At 40.4% G+C, this 26,148-nt stretch overlaps 1 protein-coding gene across 6 annotated transcripts in view; it reads right to left on the bottom strand.

Annotated features, from left to right (window-relative positions):
- LOC135111976 (circumsporozoite protein-like) overlaps positions 1 to 26,148 on the bottom strand; it is a 187,110-nt gene that overhangs the window by 22,395 nt on the left and 138,567 nt on the right. For 5 of the 6 annotated variants that reach the window (XM_064025711.1, XM_064025708.1, XM_064025709.1 and 2 more), the window contains 2 exons: positions 5,745 to 5,798; positions 4,351 to 4,404 (listed from right to left, as the gene is read on the bottom strand). In XM_064025711.1, the coding sequence (XP_063881781.1) occupies positions 4,351 to 4,404; positions 5,745 to 5,798 (108 nt within the window). The remainder of the gene's footprint in view (positions 1 to 4,350; positions 4,405 to 5,744; positions 5,799 to 26,148) is intronic. The other variant, XM_064025710.1, reaches the window with a different exon arrangement.

Raw genomic sequence — 26,148 nt, forward strand, 5'->3', positions numbered from 1 at the left:
ATAATAGAAAAACTGAATTGGTGTCACTGCAGCTGATAATCCTGCTCTTTATTACTACTACTACTACTACTACGTTGAGAAATGCGTTGAGAAATTTGATATCATTGCTTTAACTGAAACTTGGTTAGATATGTCAGGAAAAGTATTTAATCCAGAGGTTAATATAGATGGGTATACAATGTTCTATAAAGATAGGGAAAACAGAAGAGGAGGAGGCGTCGCGTTATACGTTAGGGACACATTACAGTGTTGTATCAACAGTAGAATTAAAACAGATAACAAAGCTGAGTCGATATGGGTAGATATTAAAGAAGGATCGCAGTCAGTAGTACTAGGGTTAGTTTACAGACCACCGACCAGTACAGAGGAAATTAACGCCTCATTGTGGCAGGAATTAAATAGAGCAGGCAGGTACAGTCAGGTATGTGTGGTAGGAGATTTTAATTTTAGGAATATCGACTGGAGTCTGATGGTGGGTGACAAGAAAGCAAAGGAATTTCTTAAGGTAATTCAGGATAATTTTTTAAAACAGGTAGTCGTAGAACCAACAAGGGGGAATAATATTCTAGATTTAATTCTTACTAGCAGGGAGGAAGCAGTCACGCAGATAGAGTTTGGAGGACAGCTAGGTAACAGTGACCATAGGGAAATTAGGTACAATTTAGAATGGGAAGAAACAGTTAGAAACAAAAACACTAGTAAAATACCTGACTTTAGGAGAGCAGATTTTGAAGAATTAAAAAGGTACCTCCAAGGAGTGGACTGGCAAAGGATGCAGGGTGAGGTCAGGTCAGGGACGGAGTTCAGAGAGATAAGGCAGGATGAGAGAGGTGAGGTGAGGCTTGAGGGTGTAGGACAAGAGGAGGGAAGATGTGTCCGGAAGGGAGGAGGAAAGAGGAAGGGGGGAGCTAGGTGTGAGTATGTTGGAATGTCAGGTCATGCTGAAATGAGAGAGGTGAGGTCGAGGCGAGTAGATGAGGGAGTGGAGAGGATGGTAGGGGACGAGATGAGGGGACTAGGTGAAGTAAATGTAGATGAATTGCATAAATATTTCGTAAAGTTCATACAGGTCAGTTAGCAAATATCCCGTATAGAACAATAAGATCACAAAAAAATGACCCTAAATGGATGACTGCTAGGTTAAAGCATTATATAGGGCGTAAGAGAAGTATATATAGGAGATTAAGGGCAGGTGAAGAAGTTTTAAGGACACAATATAATGAATTAGTTAGAACAGTCAGGAAGTTAACGAGGAAAGCTAAGGACAATTATGAATCAAAGGTAGCCAGATATACCCCAAGGAATTTTATCAGGTATACAGGACGAAGAATAAGGATACTGTAGGTCCATTAAAGGCAGCAGATTGGGAGCTGGTTAGTTCTGGGGAGAAGATTAGTAAACTTCTGAATGATTATTTTTTAACTGTCTTCACCCAGGAAAACATGCAGGATATGCCAGATAGTGAACAGGTGTTTAGAGCAGATGAGAATGAGAAGCTGACAGTTATTTCCATAACTAAAGAGATTGTGGAACAGGAGATAGATAAGCTAAAAAAGTTCAAGTCACCAGGACTTGATGAAATATATCCCAGAGTACTTAAAGAATGTAAAGAGATTATTAGTGAGCCGTTAGTTTCTGTCTTTAGGAAATCACTGGAGTCGGGTGAGGTACCAGTAATGTGGAGGCAGGCTAATGTAGTACCCATCTTTAAGAAAGGAGATAAAACTTTAGCGTCTAATTATAGACCTGTCAGCTTAACTTCAGTTGTAGGTAAAATGTTAGAGTCAATAATAGCGAGGAACATTAGGGAACATTTAGACAAACATAACTTGATAAATCAGTCACAGCATGGCTTCACGAAGGGGAGGTCTTGCCTGACAAACTTATTAAGTTTTTACAGAAGGGTGTACGAGGCAGTAGATAATGGTGATAGTTATGATATCTTATATCTGGACTTTAGTAAAGCATTTGACAAGGTACCCCATCAATGGCTCCTGAGAAAGGTTAGGGCACACGGGATAGATGGGAAGGTGTTAGGCTGGATAGGGTCATGGCTTAGTGACAGGCGACAGAGAGGGGTAATAAACGGCTCGAAATCCGAGTGGGGTCATGTAATTAGTGGGGTGCCACAGGGATCAGTATTAGGGCCGTTGTTATTTCTAATGTATATCAATGACTTGGATAGTGGAATTAGTAGTGATGTTAGTAAATTTGCGGATGACACAAAGATAGGTAGATTAATTAGGTCAGAATCGGATGCCATCGCCTTGTAGGCAGACTTAGATAGAATGAATGAATGGACGGATAGATGGCAAATGCAATTTAATATCAATAAATGCAAAGTGCTTAGCGTAGGTAGAGGAAACCCACACAATAGGTACACAATAGACAACCAAACTCTGGTAGGTACAGGGTACGAGAAAAATTTAGGAGTTATAGTTAGCTCTGAACTCCGTCTAGGGAAACAATGCATAGAAGCCAGAAACAAGGCAAATAGGGTACTAGGATGAATTTTTAGGAGTGTTAAAAGTAGAAGGCCGGGAGTAATATTAAAGTTATACTTGGCGCTGGTCAGACCTCATCTAGACTACGCGGTGCAGTTCTGGTCCCCACATTACAGGAAAGATAGAGGTCTATTAGAATCAGTACAGAGGAGAATGACTAAAAGGATACAGGGGATGAGGAGTATTCCTTACGAGGCGAGGTGGAAGTTGTTAAATTTACATTCTTTAGAGAGACGTAGGTTAAGGGGGGATTTGATAGAAGTCTTTAAGTGGTATAAGGGTTATAACAAGGGAGATGTAAGCAAAATTCTTAGGATCAGCAACCAGGGTAGAACAAGAAATAAAGGGGTTCAAGCTTGAAAAGTTTAGGTTTAGGAAGGAGATAGGAAAAAATTGGTTCTCAAATAGAGTGGTAGATGAGTGGAACGGACTCAGTAATCATGTAGTTAGTGCTAAGACACTAGAGAGCTTTAAGAGAAGATTAGACAAGTTTATGGATGGGGATAGCAGATGGAAATAGGTAGGTGTGTTTCATACAGGGACTGCCACGTGTAAGCCTGGTCGCTTCTTGCAGCTTCCCTTATTTCTTATGTTCTTATGTTCTCACTACTACTACTACTACTACTACTACTACTACTGCTACTACTACTGCTACAACTACTACTGTTATTAACATTCACCTATTACAACTTAGGAAAGCTTTTTTTTTTCTCCAACCCTTTATGCTTCTTAAAAACATGGAACTGCATTTTGGAAATAAAAATTCAAATAGCCGAACACAAAAATCAATTAGATGCAAAATATATTAGACGGCTCAACTTGAAACACTGCAGTAAACAATGCAACACATGTTTAATTTAGAGTCAGTATAAAATGGTATTATAACATTTGCATATAGCCACTACTTATACTCACACTCTCATATCTACTTGGCGAATGACAAACAAAGGAAGAAAAAAAAAAATCTTTTCAGTTGCCGCTTCCATACATACAGACAAAATAAGAGAAAAAAGAAAAAAAAGTCAACAATAAAAAATCTAAATATGTTTCTGGAAGTGCCTCAATACTCTTAAAACAACTAGTCACAGGAAGGGGAAAAAACAGAAACAGGCAGAGAATTCCAGAGTTTACCAATGAAGGGGATGAAAGAATGAAGATATTGCTTAACTCCTGGACTACTGAAGGGTAACGGAATAAAGGTGAAAGTCTTGTGTAGCGTCAGCGTGGGGAAGGAGAGACGCATGCTGATGGCAAATTCAGAAGAGCAGTAACCATAGAAATAACAACACAAGACAGACTTCCCCCATTTTTTTCCATCTTCATATACTTGTGTTCATTTTTTGTAGCATATCAGTGTATTTGCTATGGTAAGCTCAGTAGGTATGAAATGTTCTCTAGGGATTGCATTAATTCATCCATTTATTTATTTATTTATTTATTCACTTATTTATTATCTATTTATTTTATATTCTACTTTTCATTACCACATTTCGAATCCTTCTTTTCTCTATGCATACAGTAAAATAAGCACACAAAGACTGGACTACATGTTACAATGAACATTATAGACTAAATTTACATTCTTCTTTCATATATATAGCCTGGGAAGGCAGAAAAATGGGAGACAAAAACAACGCTCTGGAAAAAGGTTTAAACTAATCCTTCAATGGATAATACTACTGACACGATACCATGGAAGCACATCCTTCCTTTCCTTCATAGATTCGTGGGAAGCAGATAGGAGAAAGGTAGGCAACAGACAGGTTTCGGTTGACATGGAAAAAAAAAAAGTTTAACACTGAGTTCCAAAACAGAGTGCACATGTTGTAATGAAGCAGGTACGCACTTTCCTCCAGCACGTGTTGGCAGTGTTCACCGCGGCACCACCTGCCATCCTTCCCTGAAAATATCAAAACATCCACATAAGAAAGTGATGCAGCTTGACTATTCAAAAAGAGCTAAAAATGAAGCATCATAAACAGAACTACCACAAATCATTTACTGCATGAGTTACAACATACACATGAACAAAAAAAGAAAGAATAAATACTAAAGAAAAACACGAAATGTCATAAATAAATCGTGTCAAATTCCTCCAAGCAAGAACACATGGATACATGAAAAACAGCACTGAAAACAGAACACACTTGAAACTCTGAGAATGTTAAATATGCACAACAGCTGCAACAAAATAAAACCTAAAAAAACAACAGCAAGGATATACTTAGAAAATAATAAGTACCACTTTAGTCTAGCCATAAAAAGTATTCACGGCACAAAACATGAAAGTCCCTTTTGAGTATCTCCGCCAAGGTGGCCTGACTCATCTATTCTTCTTTCTTTATTGTTACTCAGTAATACAACACATCCACTTTCCTCCGTTTGTGTTTCTGATAACAACAACAACAACAAGAACAACAACAACAAACACAACAACTCTCTGACCACTCCTAGTTATATACCTGCCTTTTCGTGTGGTTACTGCGAGGACACAGGATGTTCCCTATATCCTCTTACACAACAAAACAACAACAACAACAAAGGCTCAAGAGACCACAAAGATATCGTAGTTGCTGTTGGTTCTGGATGTCACCGCTTCTTGGTAAGGATCTCAACAAAAGCAAACACCTGTGAGATCCACCCTACTTCATGCTTGTGCTGCTAACTCGTCTGGATGAAGCAATATATTTAGTATGATTCATTTCACTGGACCTGCCTAGTATAGTTGTGTCTACATATTTCAGCTCCCGCGGTCATCTGAATACAAAAGCCTCACTGTAAAGCCAAGGTAGTGTTTGGCTGTCAATAACATTCCTATATACGCATTACCAAACGCATCCTATTTTTTTTAGTCTTGTCGCTTACCAAACCAGTGTCAGACGCTCTTTTCATAAGGTCCCGCAGGAGGCCGTCTTTCCTGCCTCGGTAAGACTCACACGATTCACTCATATTTTCCCTGAAACATAATGTAATGAAGCTCCAGATGTTAGGGAGGAGATGAGGGCACAAGAATGAGAGACAAAAAAAAGCTTTAGAAAAAGGTTTCAACTAATCCTTCAATGGATAATACTACTGACACGATACCATGGAAACACATCCTTTCTTTCCTTCATAGATTCGTGGGAAGCAGACAGGAGAAAGGCAGGCAACAGTGACAGGTTTCAGTTGACATGGAAAAAAAAAAATTTAACAGCGAGTTCCAAAACAGAGTGAACATGATGTAATGAAGCAGGTACTCACTTTCCTCCTGCACGTGTTGGCAGTGTTCACCGCGGCACCACCTGCCATCCTTTCCTGAAAATATCAAAACATCCACATAAAAAAGTGATGCAGCTTGACTATTGTAAAAAGAGCTAAAACTGGAGCATCATAAACAGAACCACCAGATATCCTCTACTGCACGAGTTACAACATACACATGAGCAAAAAAGGAAAGAATAAATATAAAAAACAAAAAACAAAAAAAAAAACAAAGTCATAAATAAAACGTGTCATATTCCTCCAAGCAGGAACACATGGATACATGAAAAACAACACTGAAAACAGAACACACTTGAAACGCTGAGAATGTTAAATATGCACAACAGCTGCAACAAAATAAAACGAACAAGCACAATTACATATATAACAAGATCAAATAAGAAAATAAAATAACAATAAGTGAAAAGCTTCCCAACATTCAGCGGTACAAACCTAAAAACAACAGCAAGGATATACTTAGAAAATAATAAGTACCACTTCAGTCTAGCCATAAAAAATATTCACGGCACAAAACATGAAAATCCCTTTTGAGTATCTCCGCCAAGGTGGCGCGACTCATCTATTCTTCTTTCTTTATTGTTGCTCAGTAATACAACACATCCACCTTCCTCCGTTTGTGGTTCTGATAACAACAACAACAACAACAACTCTCTGATTACTCCTAGTTAGATACCTGCCTTTTCGTGTGGTTACTGCGAGGACACAGGATTTCCCTAAAACGTCGTCTTACACAACAAAACAACAACAATAACAAAGGCTCCACAGACCACAAAGATATCGTAGTTGCTGTTGGTTCTGGATGTCACTGCTTCTTGGTAAGGATCTCAACAAAAGCAAACACCTGTGAGATCCACCCTACTTCTCGCTTGTGCTGCTAACTCGTCTAGATGAAGCAATATATTTAGTGTGATACCTTTCACTGGACCTGCCTAGTATAGTTGTGTCTACATATTTCAGCTCCCGCGGTCATCTCAATACAAAAGCCTCACTGCAAACCCAAGGTAGTGTTTCGCAGGCAATAATATTCCTATATACTCATTACCAAAGGCATCCTATTTTATTAGTCCCGCTGCTTGTCAAACCAGTGCCTGACGCTCTTTTGATAAGGTCCCGCAGGAAGCAGTCTTTCCTACCACAGCAAGACTCACACGATTTACTCATATTTTCCCTGAAGCACAGTGATGAAGCTCCAGATATTAGTGTTTTCTACGATGTCTTTGCTATTTCGACACTATACATACATATAGAAAAAAAATCAAACTGAGTGCTGGCTCCCGCGGCCCGCCAACCTACGCGGGTATTGTTTCCCTATGCGCTCATAGCAGAACAACCCAACAAGGCAAGTCTTACACCCGAAAGTCTCCCACCCATAAAGCTTCCCATCAGCCCCCCACTGCTCCTAAACCACGAGGTCCTTCTCATCTCACACCTGCCAGGGCAATGACAAGAAAACATGAGGCACGCTGGAACAAAGAGGAGGATGCATTCAGCCCCGGTCTGCACGATACAACCCTGAGGAGAACGCTGGATGGCAGACACTATACAGCTTATAATCAAGCCCACGCCTACACCTCTGGAGTGGGCAGATGGAACAGAAGCCACCTAGCGCAGAAACACCGGTGTTTGAAACACAGGAAACGTACAGTGATAACTAGCATGGTTACAGAAGGGAAAGAAATAAATATGCTAGTGAGAAAGAAAAAAAAAAAAAACAGGGTGTTACAATTGCGGCGAATTCAATCATGTTCAAAGAAATTGTAGATTTGACCACAAACTCTTATGTGGCAGCTGTCAACGTTTAGGTCATAAGAGCCGCTTACGTCAACAGTATAGGGCATAGGATGATGGCGAGGAAGCATCTGCCGTTGTTGAAATAAAGGAGTTAAAAAAGGATTCGCTAACTCTTAAACACATTAATGCACCATCACTGTTATCGAGTTTGGAAGAGGTAAAGTTATTGATAATAGATAGAAATATCGATGTTTTATGTATGAATGACATATGACTTCAAGCAAACACCCCAGATGGTTACGTAGAAATTCCTAATTGTAAGATTTTTAGATATGACAATGGTCGAGGAGCCGGGATATGCATGTATGTCCATAGTACCCTCAATCCCTCTGTCATTAACCTAGATGTGCCAAGACCGACAGGCGTGGAGGATGTATGGGTAAAGATACAGTGCAGGAAGTTGCCGGCCATCATCATTGGTTGTGTATATCGACACCCTAAGGCTTTAGCCACATCATTTGACTACATTCAAGATGTTTTTAGGATGGTATGTCTGCGTGATAAAAGGATCTTTATCCTAGGTGATTCTAATGATGATATGATGACAACGGGTAATGAAATCAGTAAGATAATAAAAAAACAAGTTGACACAAATAACAGATAGACCCACAAGAACAACCTCAACATCAGCTACTTCACTAGATCTCATAATAACTAATAAACCTGACGTCATTCTACCACAAGACGTTGTTCCTCAGGTCACTGTTGATCATGACCTAGTGTCTGTTGTTTTAATGGTTAGAAAACCTAAAAAACTGCCCATGGTAAAAAAGTTTTCGTAATTTGAAGAACTATGATAGACACTTTTTGTTCGCTCCTCCTTGACAATGTTCATAATATGAATAATATATTTTTAACTGACGATGTGAACAAACAAGTATGCATTTATAATGACATTTTTATTAACCGTCTTGACATGTGTGCCCCTCTTGTAACTAGAGCAGTGAAAGGAAAACCTACACCATGAATAAATGACGATATCCGTGAGGCAATGGAGGACCGTGACAGGTTACAAAGAAAGCTTAAAATCAATACAAGTAATTCACGGTTACGGAAACGTTACAAAACAGCCAAGAAACTATAACAGTAATAAAAATAATAGTAATAAAACTATGGCGCATCATTACCAAGTCCGTCTCAAAGGCAGTAAAGGGAACACTTCGGCCACATGGAACGTCATTAATGAAATTATCCCTAGTCAGAAAAATAAGCACATTGCCTATATTTTTTTTTATAATCTAAGTGATAAAGCCGAAGAGTTCAATAATTTCTTTCCTAGTGTTGGAGAATTCACTTTTAAACGCGCACAGAAGGTAAATCTGTCGTCTGTCTCCCTCAGTCTAATATTAATATTATCTCTGCTTTTAGGCCTGAACCCGTAGATACTAACACCGTTATATTAACAGTTAAAGATCTTAATGCAACCAGCTCTGTCGGCTCTGATGGCATAGGGTTATGGTTTCTCCGGGAAGCGTGGTGGTAGTTAAATGAGGCTGAAGAGGAGGAGCACAAGTCTTGCTGCGATTGATGGATGATGGCAATCAAGGGTCGCAAGAGAGGAGGCGGGACGCTAGGCGCCTTCAGGCCAGTCACTGCCGGTGTCCCTCGCCTCCCCTTCGTGCCTCGCTGCGAGGTGAAGGGGCCACTACCACCGCTGGCTCAACATTTACACTACCTTTGCGTCTCAACACTGAAATGCTTGAATGAATGGGAATGAACGGGAAATTAATGGTCACTTAGAATTGCTTATAACTAGTACATGTTACTGTTTTAAATCAATCTGTCTGTCTGCGTCTGTCTGTTTATCTCTGTCTCACATGTTCATTATAATGTTCTGTAAGAATGAGCATCCCAATCTCTGTTGCTTTATTGCAATGCATCTGTTTGTATTAATGGTGTGTGTGTGTGTGTGTGTGTGTGTGTGTGTGTGTGTGTGTGTGTGTGTGTGTGTGTGGTGTAACATAGCGAGTGGAACAATATTTACGAGTATGGGTCAGTAGGTCTGTCTTCAGGTATATTTAGTAGTTTTAGGAAATCAATGACAACTACGTATTGTGCCTGAAAAATGGCATACCGTAAATAAGAGGCCATGAGAGAAAAAAATATAGTTAGGTCACTATGTATGCATTTTCTTCGCTTACAGTAACTGTTATCACGAAAGAATATACGAGTAACGGAAGAGGCATACGTTTATATTATGCAAACATTATGCTGTATTAATATCCCACTGACTAATTCAGTTTAACTTTTGGTTAAGTAGTAGCTGCAGAGCACGGTAAACTATTTATTAAAGTGCTTTACAAAAAAAATTGTGCAAATATATTCTTTAGAATGAAATATACCAGTTTCTGCCGCTATTTAAAACTACTTTGTCCATGTCTGTGTCTGCCCGCACATCCATCTGTCCCTCTGTCTATTTGTCTGCTTCTCTGTCTGCTTGCTTGCCTTCTATTTTTGCCTGCCTGCCTGTCTGCCTGCTTCTTTGCCTGCCTATCCTCTTCAAGTTAGGCTGACTATTTCCCTGTCACCCTGTCTGTCTGCCTGCTTTCTTTCTTTCTTTTTTGTATGTCCATCCACCTCTTTCTCCGCCCGTTAGTCTGTCTGCCTCCTTGCTTGCTTGCTTGCTTGCTTGCCTCCCTGCCTGTTTGTTTGACCATCTGTCTTCCTGCCTACCTGTCCGCTCTCTCTCTCTCTCTCTCTCTCTCTCTCTCTCTGTGATAATTATCTAAATATGTCAAAACATTATTTAAACCACTACTACGAAATAGCAATAGCATTTTTAAATGTTTCTATTGTATTCGACCTGACTACGTTGGAGGGCAATTCTTTCCAAATATTTACTCACCATATATATATATATATATATATATATATATATATATATATATATATATATATATATATATATATATATATATATATATATATATATATATATATATATATATATATATATATATATATATATATATATATATATATATATATATATATATTAACGAATCATTAGCAACAATGGTTATCTTGGTCTATAAATTGGTATGTTCAACTTCACTAGCTACAGCAAAAGCAGCAGCACCAGTAGTAGTAGTAGTAGTAGTAGTAAAAAAGAACAAGAACAAGATGATAAGAACAAATACTACTGATAGTTCACCTAATACTATTACTACTACTACTACTACTACTAGTACTACAACTACTACTAGTACTACTACTACTACTAGTACTATTACTACTACTATTACTACTACTACTACTACTACCTATTTTTTTTGTGTGTGTGTGTGTAGCAAAGTATAATAGTAATGAAAACAACAGCGTCACCAACAACCACAACGATAACAAAGGCATCAGCCGAGGGAATGAGCGGAACGATAAGACTAAAATGAAACTTAACAGTACAACCACCACCACCACCACCTTCATCACCGCTGCGTCAAAATCCACACCAGGCCCTGATTTCATGGTACTTGTAGGTAGTGGAATGTTTACATTAATTACTATCAAAAGTGCTGGTAACGAAACAGAAAATGTTGTCCTCTTTGGAAGAACACGTGGAGTCAGTGTAAAAAAAAAAAAAAAGTGAATGGGAAGAATCGATTAAAAAAGATAAGTAATGAAAAGTAAATGATAAGGAAAAGGTAATTTCAATATGCAAGCCAACAGATATACATAATAACATAGTGAATAGTGGAAACGGAAGAAGGGAAATTCATAAATGTGGAATATAATTAAGGAAAAACAATGACAAGGGAAACGGGAAATTAAAGAGAAAATAAAAGATCAACAAGAGTAATGACAGATAATTAATATAAGTAAGGCAAGGAAAAGTGGTATGAAAAAATAAACAAACAGGAAGCTACACTACACGAGAATATAAAGACAACAAAATAGAAAGCAAAACAAAAAGCAATCGTAGAAAAAAAAAAAAAAAAGATCAAGGCGAATTTTAAACGTTTCTATTGTATTCGAGCTGACTACGTTCCAGGGCAATTCAATCCAAATATTTACTCACCATATATATATATATATATATATATATATATATATATATATATATATATATATATATATATATATATATATATATATATATATATATATATATATATATATATATATATATATATATATATATATATATATATATATATATATATATATATATATATATATATATATATAACTAACGACTAACGAAAAAAGCGCTGGAGTGCAGTTACCTCCCGCTCGAGTGTTTCTGCCAAAACACGAACACCCTGGCGTGACAAATGCACTCCATCCCTGACGTACAAGGTGTCCCTACCATAGAAAAGGTCCCAGTTGTCAATGAACGTCCATCCATTACTCTTACAATGATTCGCTAGCCTGCGATTCACTGTAATAGCCCTGGACAGCCACTCAGCACCCTAATCCTGTCCAAAGCCTGTCGAAACCTCCCGATAAGCTCCTCACTCCTGAACTTACCAAGGTCATTCCCTCCCGCACTGAGAAAAACAATGGGCTTGGTCCCATCTTTTTCTAAGCACGTGTCTAGCTTATCAGCTACCTTCCCTATCCCGGCCCCCGCCAAACACACCCTCGACCTACGCTTCCTATCCCTAGCACAGAACGCACTATCTAAGTGCCTAACCCGACTATCACCAAACACAAGCACTCTACCTTGGGGCAGGGTAGCTGCATCTGCCCCTTCTTGTCTCTTCCCGCCATGTCCACCTCCATCTCCTTCCCTTCCTCCAGCACACTGAAGGGATTCTTCGTCTCCGCGCCTTGAGGACCTTCACCCTCTTGGCTCCCCTACAGACACTGCTCCTCCGTCGCCTTATTAAGTAAGGTGACGGTGGGGGCACGACCATCCCTCAGGTGCTGAGATCCTCTCACAGAACTCAGCCTGCAGGTCTGAGATCCTCCCACGAAACTCAGCTTGCACCTCCGAGATCCTTCGATGGAACTCAGCTTCCACCTCTGAGACCTTCGCAACGAAGGCCTCGAAAACAGGAGAACTAACACAACCAGACGACTCAGCAACACAAGGCGCCATGTCTACACTAGCCAGCTATATTAGCGTCAGGTCACTGCTCACTAAACATGTCCGTTCATTAGTAGTACTAGCAGTAGCAGTAGCACTAGTAGTAGTAGTAGTAGTAGTAGTAGTAGTAGTAGTAGTAGTAGTAGTAGTAGTAGTAGTAGTAGTAGGTAGTAGTAGTAGTAGTAGTAGTAGCAATAAAAGTAGTAGTAGTAGTAGTAGTAGTAGTAGTAGTAGTAGTAGTAGTAGTAGTAGTAGTAGTAGTAGTAGTAGTAGTAGTAGTAGTAGTAGTAGTAGTAGTAGTAGTAGTAGTAGTAGTAGTAGTAGTAGTAGTAGTAGTAGTAGTAGTAGTAGTAGTACTACTACTACTACTACTACTACTCCTACTACTACTACTACTACTACTACTACTACTACTACTACTACTACTACTACTAAAAATAATAATAATAAAAATAATAATAATAATAATAATAGTATTAATAGTAGTAGTAGTAGCAGCAGCAGCAGTAGTAGTAGTAGTAGCAGTAGTAGTAGTAATAGTAGTAGTAGTAGTAGTAGTAGTACTAGTAGTAGTAGTAGTAGAACTAGTAGTAGTAGTAGTAGTTGCTCCTTTTGTTGTTGTTGTTGTTGTTGTGGAAGGAAGGAAAAGCAGCAATACCAACAAGAGCAGCAAGATCAGCGACGGCAACAGCAGCACCAGCAGCAGCAGCAGCAGCAGCAGGAGCAGCAGCATATTTAGTGTAATAATCTCCAACAGATAAAACACGCGGTGAGAAGTAACACGAGGCATCCTGGACAAACACCTGTCCACCTCGGCCCTACAAGAGCTAAGATAGAGAAAATGCATTTATAGTTGTTCAAGTGTCCAGCTTAGGTTACAGAGGCGTAGGTTAAGTCAGCCTGGTTGCATGGTGCACACCAGGATGCATGATATTTTTCAAAGGTTACCCAGAATTGTTGGCTACATGGAAGTGTACATGACATGACCTGTGTCATGAGGAAGAAGAAGTAAGTTGCCATACTGCTTAGTATGAAAAGATATAAATTGTGATTAAAGTATTACAAATTCATGTATTATATTGGTATATTACAGTACACTCAAACGCAACCCGCGCCTCATGTGTTTGAGATGTGGCGTCTTAAGACTACAGAAAAATGTCAGATATTCATGTAATTCTTTTGTAATCAGTTGTCCAAGGCTCAAGGGTACATAAATGTATTAAATTTATTTAATTTAAAGGGTGGATGGATTTAGAAAAGGTGAAAGTGCTGCAAAAATTGAAAAAAAAAAAAAACATTGAATACATTATCAGAAAAAAAAATACGGAATAATAAGACAGTCTTCTGCAGGAGAAGAAAAAGAAGAAGGAAAAAGAGAACTAATACAGCAACATTCTCGCATGCATTGTTGAAGTGTGGATATCTGAAGCAGCAGCCTTTCCTGGCACTTTCACAGTCAGTCCCCTAACTGAGTTAGCGTACTTTCCTTACATGGACCCCTGGAACTTTTTTTTTCTTTCTCTAAACTTTGTCTGGCGCCAACGGAGATTTGACCAGTCATAGTTTACATATATATGTTTCTTCCTCCAATGGCGGTGACGCTGCTGCTTCTTCCTCTGAGAAAAGTGATGGTAGTTCTTTTTCTCTGCTTCATTTTCTTGTTTTCATCCTCTGATGGAGGTAATGCTGCTGCTGCTGCTGCTTCTTCTTCCTCTGATGGCGTTGCTTCCTGTTCTTGTTCTTCTAAGACAGTCAGTTTGGTGGTCTGAGTTGGTGGTAGGGTAGTCAGAGTGGGGAAAGTAGGAGGTACTGCACACTCACCTCCCCTGCTACCCAGTCATAATTCAAGTCAGGTTGGTGGAAGACTGGGAAGGGTAGGGAGGTGCTGCACACTCACCTCCCATGCTCCCCAGGTTACATTTGTCAGGTTGGTTGTTTTTGGAGTTGCCATGGTCAGTCAGTCAGGTCCAGTCAGTCAAGGGAAGTGCTACGCACTCACCATGCCAACATCAGAGGGGTGGTGGTGGTGGTACATTTGGAGTTGATAGTGGAAGTCAAACTGGGAGACTGGGAAGGGTAGAAAGGTGCTGCACACTCACCTCCCATGCTCCCCAGGGTCAGTCAGTTTGGTGGTCTGTTGCCAGATTATAGTAAGATTTGTAAGTCAGTCAGATTGGTTGTTTTTAGAGTTGCCAGGGTCAGTCAGGCTGGTGGTAGGGAAGCTACCACCATCACGATCAGAGTGGGTCAGAGAATAGGAGGTACAGGTGGTCTGTACATTTGGAGTTGCTCTTAGAAGTTGCCAGGATGAATCAGGTCAAACTGGGAGATTGGGAAGTGTTGGGAGGTGCTGCACACTCACCTCCCATGCTCTTCAGGGCCAGTCAGTTTGGTGATTACATATCCGTAAGTCAGTCAGGTTGGTTGTTTTTTGAGCTGCCAGGGGCCAATCAGTCAGGGTCAGTCAAGGGAAGTGCTACGCACTCACCCTCAGAGGGGTAGTGGTGGTAGTCTGTACAGTTGTCAGGTTGGTGGTCAAAGTCAAACTGGGAGACTGGGAAGGGTAGGGAGGTGCTGCACACTCACCTCCCATGCTCCCCAAGGCCAGTCAGTTGCCAGGGTTAGTCAGTCAGGGTCAGTCCAGCGAAGTGCTACGCACTCACCTTGCCAAGATCAGCGGGGTGGTGGTGGTGGTCTGTACAGTTGGAGTTGCTCTTTGGAGTAGGTAGGATGAGTCAGATTGGTGGTCGAAGTCAAACTGGGAGACAGGGAAGGGTAGGGAGGTGCTGCACACTCACCTCCCGTGCTTCCCAAGGTCAGTCAGGATGATGAGTCTTTAGAATTTGCCAGGATGAGTCACGGGAAGTGCTACGCACTCACCTTGCCAGGATCAGTTGCTAGGGTGGGGAATACTGGTGGTGGTCTGAACAGTTGGAGTTGCTAGGATGAGTCAGATTGTTGGTCAAAGTCAAACTAGGAGACAGGGAAGGGTAGGGAGGTGCTGCACACTCACCTCCCGTGCTTCCCAGGTGGGGTGGTGGTCTTTGGAGTAGTCAGGGTCAGTCAGGTTGGTACTGATTTATTTTTATTATTTATTGTTGATTACCAGACTCATTTTATTTATTTATTTATTTTTTTATTTATTTTATTGTTTTTTTTTCTTTATACTTATATATATTTTATTCTTTTTTGGTGTGGTAGTCCGTAGACTTAGGGAGAGAAGGGAAGTGCTGTGCACTCACCTCTCTTGCTCTCCCGAGGTCCGAAGTGGTACGGTGGTTTTTATTTATTTTTATTTTATTTATTTTTTTTTCTATTTTTTTATTTATTTATTTATTTTTTTTTTCGTGGTAGGTGAGTGCTATGCACTTACCTTTATTTTTCATTTATTTTTTTCCTGTTAGGTGAAGAGAAGTGCTATGCACTCACCTTTATTTTTTTTTATTTATTTATTTATTTATTTTTTATTAATTTTTGCCTGGTAGCCCGTAGACTTGCCAGGGTTAGGTAGGGGAGAGAAGGGAAGCGCTGTGCACTCACCTCCCTTGCTCTCCCGGGGGCGGTAAGGCGGTGCCTTCCTCCCCTGGGGAGGGGTAGGGAGGTGCTGCGCACTCACCTCCCCTCCTCCCCGTGGGCAGCTCCATCACCGTACCTGTGTGTTTGAGGCACACATGGTGATGGAGGGATGCTCTTTGAAGGTTTTTGTGAGTTCCGAGAGGGGGGTTCGAACCTGCGCGCCCCTCACTTCCCTCACGCCAAACTCCAAGTGCATCACTCTACCCACTGGGCCACGAGGGCCCTTTTCCTTTTTTTTAAAGTTGGTCTATTTCCCCATCTTCCCCATTTTCTTTGTAAAGTTGGTCTATTTCCCCATCTAATGTTCACGCCAGTATGTATTAAAGAATTATCATGTGAATTATTTTCATCATGTTATTCATTTATTGTATTTTCTATGGGATATGACCGCTGGCATCCCACACACACTGGATTCCCAAGACTGTCACTACGCCATGAAACCCCAACGGTAAACAAAATATATTTCAACACATGATTTCCCCTCCTGTGTTCATGCAGCACCAAATATTCAATAAAAAAAACTGCTGCTGATTCTAATGTGAGCGTTCATTCCCACAGTGATAATTAGATCATTGTTGACTTGTGGGAGTATGTCGTGGAGTGCAAATAGCAGTAGGTGAGATCAGAGAACTTTACAGAGGCGGGCATTCCTTGTGTCTGGAGCCGCCTCCTGGAACCCTCCCCTGTGCTGCACCACCACCACCATCACCAACAACAATAACAACAACACAACATTACACCTGTCCATCCTGCAGCACGAGAATGACTCAGCCCAGAGAACCACGGATTGCTTTATTCGTAATTCACGTCCACTCTCAACATAGACATCAATCAAATTATGTCATTGAAAAAGCTGGTGAAGCACTCACTTCTTCACACAGGCTTTACTACCTATCAGCAGGATGAAAGCTTCCGACTGGGAGGAAGGGCGGCGTCGGGAGGGATTAAGGGAGAGAGGGTAGGGGGACCAGCGGAGGCTGGAAGTGTGTTTATGCTTCATTGGTATAAAAAAAGAATACTGCATGAAAAAGAAGAAAGTCCTGTGCCACTCCCACCCCTGCTCCCCACGTGAGGCGATACGTAGTGAAGTGGTACTGTTGTTGTTATTATTATTATTATTATTATTATTATTATTATTATTATTATTATTATCATTATTATTATTATTATTATTATTATTATTATTATTATTATTATAATATATTATTTATTATTATTATTATTATTACTACTACTATTATTACCATTATAATTAATATTATTACCGTCATCATCGTCATCAGCACCATCATTGCAGTGTAGCGGATTTGTCCTTTTATTTCCGTGTCGTAACTTGTAAGATGTAAGTTTTAATAGTTCAGTATTTGTAACGATGGAGACCTTGTTTTTTTTATTCTTTATGCACTGCAAGGTGTCATTGGCATTTACATCTATATTTTCTACTGTTTTTTTTTTCTTTTACTTATGTACTGAATCTACTTGTTTTGCAGAAAAAAAGTTCAAACAATAACAGACCAAGAGGTTCCGATTCTAATTCTGATTCTGATTCCTTCTCTCCCTCTCTTTATAATCTCATTTTGCATCCTTCTACATCATTCCCTCCTTCATTTCATCTTACTTCTTGCTACTTACTTTCCTTCCTCTACATTTACCTCCATCTCATCTCCCTCTCTTCCATTTTTATGTCCGATAATGCTCTTCCTCTTCCTCCTCCTTCTCCTTCTTTTTCCCCTCTTCCTCTTCCTTTTCCTTCTCTTCCTATTTCTAGTCCGGTGCATTCTCCATATATCTGCTTATTTCCCTCCTGTTGTGAATTCTTTATCATTATTCTCTCTCTCTCTCTCTCTCTCTCTCTCTCTCTCTCTCTCTCTCTCTCTCTCTCTCTCTCTCTCTCTCTCTCTCTCTCTCTCTCTCTTTCCAATACACTCCTACTTTTGAAACTCATCGTCAGCCTTCGTGAATCCTGAAACTCCAACAAACAGCCAGCAACACACAAAGTTCCTGTGCTTCCCTGAGTAGTAAAGGGCGGACGTTGTCATCTCCCGGCGTTACTCCTTCGAGATGCACAGTAAAATATGGAAGTTCGTGTAGCGTCTGCATATTGACCGAACAGTTGAAGAATGTATGTCAGTACGTATATCAGTATATCTTTGACCTTCTGTCTGTCTTGTGTGGGTGGGTGCGTGATTGCTTGGGAGTCTCTGTCCCCAGCTTAGGTGCAATTTTGTGTATTTTAATGTATCTGTACTGTTTGTCTATACTGTCTGTTTGTCTATTATCACACACACACACACACACACACACACACACACACACACACACACACACACACACACACACACACACACACACACACACACACACTATCTCAACATTTGCTTTTTCCAAATGTCGCATAAAAGAAAGACGAAAGAGGCAGAAAAATGTGCACGATATACATGCATGTGTATTGTGTTGCAAGACATCCTCTCTCTCTCTCTCTCTCTCTCTCTCTCTCTCTCTCTCTCTCTCTCTCTCTCTCTCTCTCTCTCTCTCTCTCTCTCTCCATGGTTCTGCCGTTAAGATTTCAACACAATTCCAGTGATCCACACAACAATACATAAAATTCATAACATTCATGCATTTTCCATTTCTGGTAAGGTAATTCATAGACTAGCAGGATAACTGTGTGTATTTTTGTCGACAGGAAAGTATGTGTGTGTGTGTGTGTGTGTGTGTGTGTGTGTGTGTGTGTGGGCGCCTCTGTCTACAACGTTATTCACAGATAGGAAGATTCATGTTTTTTTTTTATTGTCTCTTTTTTTGTTTTATAATGTTTTGCTTTCTTTTGTTTCTTTAGGTTTATATGCAAAATCTCTCTTTTTTATCCATAGCTCGTGTGTAATTTACGAAACATGAACATACAAATATCTTCGTTATGCAAAATTCAGTGTCTGCCTCAAAGTCTATGATATTTTTCTTTTTGTAATGATTCTATATATGTATGTTTGTTTACTATTTCATTTCGCATATGCACCCATCAGTCAGTTTGTCTATGTGTCTTTGTCTGTGCTGCTTTCTGAATGTCTGATATGCTGGCTGACTCTCTAATGTAATTTCCTTCTAACATAGTACATACCTTTATTTATCTTAGTTTGTTTACCATGATTTACAGTTGCATTTCTATATGTTCTGTCCATCAATATACAGCTAATTTCTCTCTTTATCTGATTCATCGCTTACATTTACACTTTCTTCTTATTTGTTTATGTATATTGCTCTTCAACCATCCTACCTTCCTGTGTTTCTTCACTTACCTACCCATTCGTCGATGTTTTATCTGTATATCTCTCACTATCTAATACTTCTACCTTCTTATCTAACAACGGGGATTTATCAATATATTTTCCCACTTACGTACTTATTATCCATGTCTGTCTGTCTGTCTATCTATTTATCTAATCTATTTTCTACTTATTAAACTGTTTATCTACCCATCTATTTATAAGTATATCTAATTAAATACCAACAACACATTTCTCTATCTGCGCCTGGACATACTCACCGATCCATCTCCCCGTTCACCGCCACTGTACCGAGATAATGCACCCTCAACACACTCCTATACTCGGCGGTGGCTAGGCAACGCTATTTCGACATGTTCCACTAAGCATCCCTCCAGTTCCTCCCACAGCTCCCTGCTTATAAAGGGAGACAAGGCCCTGCTAATACTACGGGACTGGAGGAGGAGGAGGGGGAGGAAGAGGAGGGGCGTCTATTGCAAGCATTATGTCGGCAAAAGGAAGGATGGAACGTAAGGGAGAGAGGATGAAGGATGGTGGAGCGAGGGAAGAGAAGAAAGGAATTCCTGAAAATGGGAGAAGTTGAGAGTGAGGTGTGATGTTATTGTTAGTGGTGGTGGTGGTGGTGGTGGTGGTGGTGAGGGACGGGAGATTAATTAGCAATGATTAGTGGTGGCGTGGGTGAGGTATGGGACAGAATCATGGTGGAGTGTTGTGTAAGCTGTGGTGATGGTGACGGTGATGGTGATGTTGTGGTGACGAGGATGAGCTTGTGCGTGAATGATTACTGATTAGTGATGACAGGTTAATAGAGCGTCAGTTTATATTAACAGCCACTGGACATGATACATTACGGACAGCTGGTGTGCAGTGGAGGGAGCGTGTTATTATCATAGTCTCCAGATCACTTATTAGAGTCTAGAATAGATCATAAGGGTAACAATTTGGTTACAGTTTACAATACCATTTAATTTCCACATGGTAAAGAGTGGATGGAAAAGAGTGTTAAATCAGGTTGGTTCATTTAGTTAGGAAGGTGTCTTGATACTCGTCTCTTATAGCAACTCAAGTCATACGGAGGTGAGTAAACATATATGATCAGTTCAAGTCATAACAAGTTTGGGAAGTTAGATAAAAATCAGGGAGAATTACGGAGTTTAACTGTGAAAGGGATCAAAGAGTGAAGAGGCCAGTCAACTCTCGCACTATTAAAGAGAAAACAAGGGCTGAAAGTAAGTGAAGAGCCTAGTTGTATCAGAGCGTGTGTTTCATGAGCAGGGCTGATCTGTAGCGTTTGGATTGCTTTGTATTCATGGTGAGGGGAATCACACCAGGGGCGGGATGTGATACGTTAATAGGAGTGTTTGTATGCGTAATAAAGTGACACAATAATGGATATGGAACGTGCCACATTGATTGCTTTGCATTCATTTTAAAGGGAAATCATGCCACCAATGAAGTGTAACACGTTATTTGGAATTTTTATCCATGAAAAGAACCGTAGTAAGGCAGTTCAAGGGAGCATTAAGTGGTAGTCAGATGACACTTGATCATAAAAGTAAATGAATACTTAACTAAACGCACAGAAAAAAAGAAAAAAAGTACTGATATTTAAAAGATCACATGCTTCTCTCTGACGAGCATCACTCGCAAGACCTGCATTACATTCAGCCCCGAAGAGTTCTCAAGAGTCCTTTTAAATTATTTGACTCTTCCACATGAAACTATCACACCAGAGAAGTGGTTCTCAACTGGTGGTCCACAGTGACTCTTTAGGGTGGTCCACAGGATGCCTACTGTATTTGCTGATAAAAATGAAATGGAAAATTCAGTATGAACATTTTGATCAAAATAAATAACTGGCTATTCATTTTATTACATTTCTATTTAAGAGATCTATTGACAGTCTAAGTTGTAGCTGTTGGCTAATACTTCGAGTCACTTCTAAGTTTAATCTACAACGAATGTTCAAGATTCACGCCGCCATCCGGGACTAGGGCCTGACAACATACTCGTACTATGCGCGTCAAGGTGACGAGCCATCCTGTTGATTTCTGTCAGCTCCCACGCGGCTACACGAGTCGTCAAGTGCTGTGAACCACCGTGCCTGTGGCCAGTGGCCACCGAACTGCAGTGATGATTAGTTGTATTATTTGTCCAATCTCTTTTACAGGTATAGGCGTGTAATTTGATTTCTGGTCATTTATTATGGTGTGTGGTGTACTAAGTTAGTGTGTGCAGTTTTTTTTTTTTTATGTAGGAAGGACACTGGCCAAGGGCAACAAAAATACAATAAAAAAAAAAATGCCCACTGAAATGCCAGTCCCATAAAAGGGTCAAAGCAGTAGTCAAAAATTGATGAATAAGTGTCTTGAAACCTCCCTCTTGAAGAAATTCAAGTCATAGGAAGGTGGAAATATAGAAGCAGGCAGGGAGTTCCAGAGTTTACCAGAGAAAGAGATGAATGACTGAGAATACTGGTTAACTCTTGCGTTAGAGAGGTGGACAGAATAGGAGTGAGAGAAAGAAGAAATTCTTGTGCAACGAGGCTGCGAGAGGAGAGGAGGCATACAGTTAGCAAGATCAGAAGAACAGTTATCATGAAAATAGCGGTAGAAGACAGCTAGAGATGCAACATTACGACGGAGAGAGAGAGGCTGAAGACAGTCAGTTAGAGGAGAGGAGTTGATGAGACGAAAAGCTTTTGATTCCACCCTGTCTAGAAGAGCAGCATGAGTGGAATCCCCCCAGACATGTAAAGCATACTTCATACATGGACGGATAAGGCCCTTGCACAGAGTTAGTAGCTGGGGGGGGGGTAAGAAAAACTGGCGGAGACGTCTCACAACGCCTAACTTCATAGAAGCTGTTTTAGCTATAGATGAGATGTGAAGTTTTCAGTTCAGATTATAAGTAAAGGACAGACCGAGGATATTCAGTGTAGAAGAGGGGGACAGTCGAATGTCATTGAAGAAGACGGGATAGATATCTGGAAAGTTGACAACACAAGATGCTACATTACGGTCCAAACCAAAACTGAAAGTTTCCACATTTTTTTTTTTTTTTTGTTAGTGGCCCGTGGCCTGAAAGGACATGAAAACCACTGCACTAGAGGGTAATGGAATCAATTCCTGTATCTTGTCAGCTTCTGCTGGAGGGATTGGTGGGGAGGAACCTTCTGTACTATCCTGTATCTCCCAATAATAGTTAATGTAGAATAATTATCCAAACAGCCTCGTCAATACCTCAAGGTTTGGTCTTCCGTTGCATTCCTTTGTATTCTTTTGGTATCTCCTCCTCCCTCCTCCTCCTCCTCCTCCTCCTCCTCCTCCTCCTCCTCCTCCTCCTGCTGCTGCTGCCGCTGGTGGTGCAGTAAGTGATGGCTCATGAATAACACGTGAATATGTTCTTAAACCACCCAGTGAAATCAAGATTCGAGCTAAGACAGAGAGAGAGAGAGAGAGAGAGAGAGAGAGAGAGAGAGAGAGAGAGAGAGAGAGAGAGAGAGAGAGAGAGAGAGAGAGAGAGAGAGAGAGAGAGCGTTCTAGGCCAGAGAACCACATCAGTCCCCTTCCCCCCACCCCCCACCCCCCACCCCAGCAACACACTTTAAGCAACCATTCTGTAGACGCATCACGGGATCATTTTTAAGAGCAATACTGGATGACCATTTGGGGAGCCACACTCCACGGCCACACGCGGGTCTGTCAGGGGGAAGGGGGCGGGCAAGGGGGGCAGGCGGACCATACCAGCGTGTAGGGTCAAAACATATCACAGCAAAAAGGAGATAGAAGAAGTGAGGCTATGTTTTAATCCTATACATTATTGAAGGCAAAAAAAAAAAAAAAAATGGTCTATATGAATGAAAATATGGAAAAGAACTTAATTAAAAATTAATTAAAAGGAGACGGAGGAGGTGAGGCTAAAGTTTACCCCTATTTATTGTTAAAAATTGTTCTCTGTGTGAGGATATGAAATAGGAATATAACAACAGTATGATATTTTTTTCTTTTCCTTTCTGGACAAACTTCCTTGTAGCTAGAAACATATAATAACAAAAAGAAGGCAGACAAAAAAAGACTAGTGTTTTACAGAGAACATCGTTAAAAAAAAGTTTTGTATAAAGCAAGATATGAAAAAGGCGTATAAAATGGTACGTTTTTTTTTTTTTTTTCGCCTAGGGACACACGTGGAACACACTTGTCAAGTTAAGTGAACATAAAGTGGAAAAGCTGAAAATAAACAACATAATGGAGGAACACTGAACCTTTCACGAGAATGGAACTGTTGATATTACTGGGATTTTTATTTATTTTCTCTAGTGTACACCATTATCCCAGACTACATCACCACAACTACATCATTCCGTCACAGCGTAAAGGGAGAGACTATAGTGGTGATGATGTCACTGTATTTATGCTCTACAACCTGCATCACTTTAACAAACTTTAGGCGCTGTATCATTACAAACACAACTCATCACCCACAGCAGAGTACCACACTAACATCCGACATTACCTCACCCTCCTGAGCCAATAACCTGCAGGGAGTGCCACAGCCCCGCCAGGCTACATAGAATACAAGCAATCACCCTGAGAGCGCACCCCGTCAGGTGGCTCACTCTAATAGAGTGAGCCACAGTGTATTGAAGCTGCCTTTGAGCGTCACATAATCCTGCACGCCATCCAGACCACGCTACGCTACGCCTCCTCCTCCTCCTCCTCCTCCTCCTCCTCCTCCTCCTCCTCCTCCTGCTGCTCCTACTCCACCTCCTCCTTGTCCCCGCCCGACCAGTTGCCTTCCTCTTTTACATACAAACTGCACGCCTCACGCGGGGCATGCAAACACTAGCCCGTCCCCGTACATTTTGCCGTTTGCTATGCTCTCGACAACCACACTGCTACACGTCACTGATAGAGAGAGAGAGAGAGAGAGAGAGAGAGAGAGAGAGAGAGAGAGAGAGAGAGAGAGAGAGAGAGAGAGAGAGAGAGAGAGAGAGAGAGAGAGAGAGAGAGAGAGAGAGAGAGAGAGAGAGCCTCCAGCGTAAGACTGTATAATTATGAGGCAGGAAGCGCGGCAGTAAACACGTGAAGTCTATGGAGAAGGCAGGGCGTGTTTCACTTGCTGGTCTTGCCTCTCACTTTTTTATTATACGTTTCCTTTTTTTTTTCTTTTCTTTTTTTTTTTCCTTGCGTGGATTGACAAGGTGAGGAATAATAGTAAGAAAATATAAATAATAGAAAAACTGAATTGGTGTCACTCCAGCTGATAATCCTGCTCTTTACTACTACTACTACTACTACTACTGCTATTACTACTACTGTTATTAACATTCACCTATTACAACTCAGGGAAGCTTTATTTTCCTCCAACCCTTTATAATTCTTAAAAACATGGAACTGCATTTGGAAATAAAAATTTCAAATAGCCGAACACAAAAATCAATTAGATGCAAAAGATATTGGACGGCTCAACTTGAAACACTGCAGTAAACAATGCAATACATGTTTAATCTAGAGTCAGTATAAAATGGTATTCTAACATTTGCATATAGCCACTACTTATACTCACACTCTCATATCTTCTTGGCGAATGGCAAACAGAGGAACGAAATTTTTTTTTTTTTAGTTGCCGCTTCCATACATACAGACAAAAAAAGAGAGAAAAAAAAAGTCAATAATAAAAAATCTAAATATGTTTCTGGAAGTGCCTCAATACTCTTAAAACAACTAGTCACAGGAAGGGGAAAAAACAGAAACAGGCAGACAAATCCAGAGTTTACCAATGAAGGGGATGAAAGAATGAAGATATTGTAGCGTCAGCGTGGGGAAGGAGAGACGCATGCTGATGACAAATTCAGAAGAGCAGTAACCATAGAAATAACAACACAAGACAGACTTGCCCCATTTTTTTCCATCTTCATATACTTGTGTGCATTTTTTGTAGCATATCAGTGTATTTGCTATGGTAAGCTCAGTAGGTATGAAATGTTCTCTAGGGTATGCATTAATTCATCCATTTATTTATTTATTTATTTATTCACTTATTTATTATCTATCTATTTCATATTCTACTTTTCACTACCACATCGTATTGAGAGGCACTTTTGTGACTCACTGAGAAATTACTTGTTTATTACAGTACAGCATAAAGCAAGTGTCTGCAGTGAGTCAGACACTTTGTCAAGCAGCCTTACCTTACATGCACATAGAATAACATAGGCAAGCATGACAGGCTTTATTTAAATGTAAACCTAAAAATGGAAGGACGTACACTGCGATACAAAAACAGCTCCGTCCCCGTCACTCACCGGTAAATTGTGAGTGTGTCAGGAGGAGCAGCAAAAAGCCAGTCCTCGTCGTCTGGCCGCGAGGAAGGAAAAAGGTCCCGCCGCTGCTGCATCCGACAAGACAAACACAAAATCAGAGGACTGTGTTAAACCCTCAAGACAAAAAGAAAAAAAAAGTGTCTGAGTCTGATGGTGTCAACCAAGACTGGCTATCCTGTACATGATGTGAGTTAAGGCAAATAATTCGCGCATTTTACGCCCTCCAACTCGTTCTATAGTGATGAGGCGATAGTTGAGCGAGTTGCCAGGCAAAAACCTTCGCCCACATGTTGATAAATCAAAATATGCAAAAGACAGCAAAAAAGGTGAGTCTGACGAAGATACGCCTTCAAAAGTTGCTAACCAAGAAGTGTTTCG

The sequence above is a fragment of the Scylla paramamosain genome, chromosome 23 (genome assembly GCF_035594125.1).
Source record: "Scylla paramamosain isolate STU-SP2022 chromosome 23, ASM3559412v1, whole genome shotgun sequence".
Lineage (NCBI taxonomy): Eukaryota > Metazoa > Arthropoda > Malacostraca > Decapoda > Portunidae > Scylla > Scylla paramamosain.